The sequence below is a fragment of the Pongo abelii genome, chromosome 2 (assembly GCF_028885655.2).
Source record: "Pongo abelii isolate AG06213 chromosome 2, NHGRI_mPonAbe1-v2.0_pri, whole genome shotgun sequence".
In the NCBI taxonomy this organism is placed as follows: Eukaryota; Metazoa; Chordata; class Mammalia; order Primates; family Hominidae; genus Pongo; species Pongo abelii.
Window position 1 is genome coordinate 104,568,353 of NC_085928.1, and position 5,402 is coordinate 104,573,754.

Genomic DNA, 5,402 nt, shown 5'->3' on the forward strand with positions numbered 1-5,402 from the left:
ACTCCCCAGGTCACTGTGATGTCACCCCTTCCCCAGAGCCACATGTCCCTGAAGCCCAGGACCAGTATCCTGCAGGGTTAGCAATGGGTGCAGCAGGGGTGGGGGTGGATCCTCTGCTCAGAATCTTCAAGTCAATCCCCAGGGGGCTGTGATGTGTAAGGTCACCATGGCAATGGCGTGGGGGCAGGGCACCTAGGGCATGGAGCAGGAGGACTATGGAAGCCACCAAGAAGGTGGGGGGCCCTGATCCATCGGGTCCCCAGGACCACCCCTCAGCTGGCAGCCAGCAGCTGGGGAGTGGCCTCAGAGGGTCTCAGGGACCATGGATAAGCTCAGAATCCCTATACTTCAAGCAGAGGTTGTCATTGTCTACCAAGACCATCACTGATGGCGCCTGTGGCCCAGCCTCCCAGGCCCGCATCCCTGGGCCCATTTGCCAGCTACTCCAGGATCCTGCTTGGGTTAGCTCCCAGTGCTGCTGTGAGCAGGCCTCCCAGGATGCCCCGAGACTCTTCTCCACTAGCATATCTTCAAGTCCCATTGTGGGAGCCCAACAACATCTCATCATGGAGGATGTGACCCTGACCTTACCAGAGTGCACGCACAGTGACAGCACCAGTGACATAGCCCAGCGTGGACCCTGCTGCCTTCGGCTTCAGGTGCAGAATTTGGGGGAAGGCAAGCCTCCAGCTAAGGTCCTGGTAGGCTGGGGCAAAGGCCCCTGCAGCTCCGACCAGATAGCCTCCTTGGGCAGCAGGAAGAGTCGGTGGCTATCCTTCCTCCTCTCAGGAGAGAATGGTGCTCCCGAAGCCCAAGGTGCTCTTCTGGCTCCACCTCAGGATCTAGCCCAAGATCAGGACCAGGGTAAGTGTCCAGCTCAGGCTGCTGCGCTAGTTACACATTCTTTTTTTAAATTTCTTTCTTTCTTTCTTTTTTTTTTTTTTGAGACGGAGTTTTGCTCTTGTTGCCCAGGCTGGAGTACAATGGCGCAATCTCAGCTCACTGCAACCTCCGCCTCCTGGGTTCAAGCGATTCTCCTGCCTCAGCCTCCCAAGTAGCTGGGATTACACGTGCCCGCTATCACATCCAACTAAGTTTTGTATTTTTAGTAAAGACTGGGTTTCTCCATGTTGGTCAGGCTGGTCTCAAATTCCCAACCTCAGGTGATCCACCTGCCTTGACCTCCCGAAGTGTTGGGATTATAGGCGTGAGCCACCGTGCCTGGCCTTACACCTTCTTTTCTGTCACTGACTCCTCCAATTCCAGCTTGGGCTATGACTCCAGCTCTGGATGTTACCCCAACCCCCACTGCAGTTGAAACTGACACCCATACCATTGATCACCTGACTGACACCACTGCAGTCACCAAGGGCCCATCTCAAGACCTCCTTCTCAGGAAGTATGGCAATCAGTGGTCAACTGTCTTGGAGTCTTCCAAAATAGTTGCATCTTGCCAGGACAAAGTGAATCTCCACTCTAAGGAGGAGCCTCCCATCCCGAAGCCTACTCTAGAAGAGTGCCTAGACCATGCTCAGGAGGACGAGGTTACCAGAAGGAAGGTGCCAACTGAGGAGGCTGAAAACCCCGTGAAGAAACTTCCGGGCTCTACCTCCAGGCCAGGCAGCCCAATGCCAGGCCCAGAGCCCCCAGTTATCTCCAAGTCCCAGAGGAGTAGCCAGGAGATCTGTAGCTCTCAGCCACAGAAGCAGCTCCCCAATGTCTGTGACAATACCAGCTCTAATGTGCCACTGTCTGCCTACCAAGTAACCTGCCACAAGCAGTCCCCATTCCAGTCTCCCAAGGAAGCCATGCAGATCCCCCTCTCCAGTGCACCAACCTGCCAGCTTCAGGAAGTTGTGGAAGACCGTGTGCTGGTGTTTGATATGGCCACAGGCAGCACCAGGATGGGGCTGCTGTGCCATGACCCTGTGGGCTCACGGGCAGTGCTTGTGGGCCTCATGCCCAGCCACCCATCCATCTATGTCCCTGAAAATATGCTGTCCACCCAGCTGTTGGTCAAACCCATCCTGTCTCCTGACAGTAATCACTCCAGCTTTTGGTCTATCACACCCATGCTGTCCAGCCCAGTGCCCTGCAGCCTCTCATCTGGCAGCTACCGAGAGGTAGCCCTGATTCCCAAGGAGGCCAGGCTCAATCTGGAGTCATGGGACTCCCCTGGTACTGAGACACCCATCAGGGTTGGGATGCTCACTAGGCCTGTTCCACTGGGGATGCCCCTCCAATTTGATGAGAGGATACTGACCCATGTCCCTAATACTAGCTGGTCCAAGCCTGATGGTGAAAAAAATGAACCTAGTCATACCATCTGGATGCTAGACCCTTCCATGGCACCCTCTAGGATGCCAGATGCCTCCATAGTCCAGACCAAGAAACTGCAGTGGATGAACTCAGAGCCTGCTGCACCAGCCGATACCCAGGAAGTGCCCAGATCCTTCCTCCAGGAAGACATATGCAGCCACGAAGAGGTCATTCCTGCTCACCCTGATAACCCTCAAGCCAAAGATGCTGGACAGGCTCTCCTCACTGGGCAGATCCTCCTTGCTGGACAGCTACCCCTACCTGAGCACCCCCTTACTGATCAACCCCCTCTCACTGGGCAGACACCCGTTGCTAGGAATCCCTCTTTATCTAAAGAACCCCCCATCACCAAAGAGCCCACTCTTTCAAGATGGTCCCCCAACCCTGGAGAACCTGGCCAGGTCTCCACCCAGGAAGATGAGCCCTTAGGCCTGCCTACTCATGTAGGGGTATTTCAGGTGCCCCTGACCCCTGAGGAGACCTGTATCTATATGAGTAGAGACAAGGTTGGCATCAGTAATATTCAGCACTCCATCACGCATCAGCAGCAACCTGGCAACTCCCCTGGGACCCAGGAGGAGCAGCTTCCCTTGATCACATTTACCACACCTGGCACTGGACGCAAGGTGTTGCCCATGGCCATGGTGGCCACTGAGCCCCAGAGTGCCCCATTCAAGCTGACAGCTGAGGATCTTACACACTTATCAGTGGTTGCACACCTTGGACTGCCCCACGGGGCCTGCTATGAACTGGTGTCCACCATGGATGCTCTGCCAGTTCGGTCGCCAGTGCTCTGCTGCCACTCACTGGGACCCTTCCAGGACATGGCGGCCGTGGTGATTGATACAGGCACAGGATTCACCAAATGTGGACTGGCTGGAGAGGACCATGTCCTCAGTGTCATACCCTCACGAGTTCAGCTGCTGCAGCACCCAGCCCAGGGCCAGCCACGATATGCAGTGCCTGAAAACCAAGAGGGATCCTATTCAGTGCTGAACCGTGGTGTGGTCTATGACTGGGATGCACTAGAGGTGCTATGGCAGCACCTGTTCTATTGCAGGCTGGGTGTGCAGCCCGAGAAGCTGTCTGTGCTCGTAGCCGACTCACCCATCTCACCACGCACCAACCGAGAAAAGGTGGCTGAAATACTCTTTGAGCATTTCCATGTCCCAGCCATGCAGACAGTGCATCAGGCCCTGCTGGCGCTCTATGCTTATGGACGTACCACTGGGCTGGTGCTGGGCAGTGGCCATGGCACTTCCTATGTGGCACCCATCCTCACTGGGGATCTGGCTGCACTTGACACCTACCGGCTGGATGTGGCTGGTGCTGACCTTACTGACTACTTGGCCCAGCTGCTGCAGAGAAATGGCCACTCACTGCCCCAGGCAGGACTGATCAACCAGATGAAAGAGGCCTGCTGCTACGTGGCCATGGACGTGGCAGCTGAGAGGGTCCACACCCAGGCGCAGGCCCAGGTGGACTTTGTGCTTCCAGACAAGCAGGTTATCACGCTGGGGCCTGAGCGCTTCTGCTGCCCTGAGGCCCTCTTCCAACCCAATCTGATAGGTCTCAACCAGCCGGGCCTTCCACAGCTGGCCCTCCTAAGCATCAGCCGGTTGGAGGCCAAGCAGCAGGAGCAGCTACTGGCCAATGTGGTACTGGACGGTGGCAGCACCCTCGTGAGTGGCTTCCCCGAGCGCCTGAGACAGGAGCTGGGCCCTGGTGCTGCTGTGCTGGGGTCTCCCCACCGTGCAGTTGCTGCCTGGCTTGGGGGCTCCATCATGGCATCCCGGAGCTCTTTCCAGAGCCTGTGGCTCAGCCGCCAGGAGTATGAGGAAGAGGGCCCATGGGCTATCTATAAGTACCAGCTGTGAGCATATAAAAGTTCTGGTTCTGCTTTCTTTAAGCGCCGTGGTATGTTTCAGCCACAGGGTGGTGTGAGAAAAGCAGGAGTCCAGGCATGGGGTCATGGATGGGGGCCCTGGCTCTCCCAAGGCATGCCCTGCCTCTGCACTCTGGAACTCCATGGGCCCTGGCAACCTACCCTTTCTAGACAGCCCCGGAGCCCCTTGACTGGCATTGGCTCTGATCTGGCCTGACCTTTACTGCACCCCAAGGGCAACCACAGAGAGTGGCTGCTGTGGGTTTTGCCCCGTTGCCCTGACGACAAGTGCAATTACCCTTGATTGCCAGCTTGTTGCCATGGCAATTTCAAACATAATGTAATAACCCACACAGCCTGGAGTGAGTCACAAGGTGGGGGGCGGGGGGCAGCCCCCTCCCCTGGCTCCGGAGGAAAAGACTGCTTGCCCTTCCCCATTGTGGGCCCTCTTCTGGGGACTGAAGCCAAGCAACATGGACAACAGTCAGGCAGTTTCAAAGATGGCTGGGGTCCTGGGGTGGGAGGGTTCTGTCAGAGTTCAGGCTTCTTGGGGAGCTGCACTGCTAATCTAGGTACCTCCTAGAGTCTGAACCTTTGCTGGAGCTCTATGCTGGGTTAGCAGGGGCTTCTATCAGCCAGCCAGAATCTAAGGGCATAGGAGTGCCAGCCTTTGGCACCCTAGGGCAGGGAGTTGGGGGTGCAGATAAGTCCTGGATCCTGGGTAGGAGGCCCAACCTGAGCTGGGGGATGAAGCTCTGTGGATACTGAGGCTCGCACCTTATTCTGCCCCTCTGACTTTCTAGCTTTGATGGGAGCCAGAACTATGAACTTGGGCCCTCTTCTCCTCCTTAGCCTCCCAACCCAGGCAGCCCCTGTCTTCAGGGAACAGGCCTCCTTAGGAGGGTCCTCATAAAGGCTACTAGGCAATGCCAATCTCGATTGCCTCTGCTCTTGTTCCAAACTCTGGTCTGTGCTAAAGGGCCTCCTGCCATCCCTCTGGCCAGTGGAGTGGTGAGAAATCATGTCCCCTGACCCCGTCTGGCTTTGAATAGTGGAAGTAAGAACAAAGCTCAGCATTGGTCCACTCCCTGCCCTGGAAGAGCTAAGAGGATGGCATTCAGCTGATGTTACTATCTCCTGCCTGAAAGGCAGCTGGAGGTTGAAGCCAAAACATTGAAGCTGGTCCCACCCTGCCTGT

The 5,402-nt window shown here is 56.4% G+C and overlaps 1 protein-coding gene across 1 annotated transcript; it reads left to right on the plus strand.

Moving 5' to 3' along the window:
• The first annotated feature begins 16 nt into the window (after positions 1-16).
• LOC129058255 (uncharacterized) lies at positions 17-4,228 on the plus strand. Its single transcript, XM_054550729.1, has 2 exons — positions 17-864; positions 1,267-4,228. The coding sequence occupies exons 1-2, from the start codon at positions 216-218 to the stop codon at positions 4,194-4,196; spliced, it is 3,579 nt and encodes a 1,192-aa protein (XP_054406704.1). The 5' UTR covers positions 17-215; the 3' UTR covers positions 4,197-4,228.
• The last annotated feature ends 1,174 nt before the right edge of the window (positions 4,229-5,402 follow it).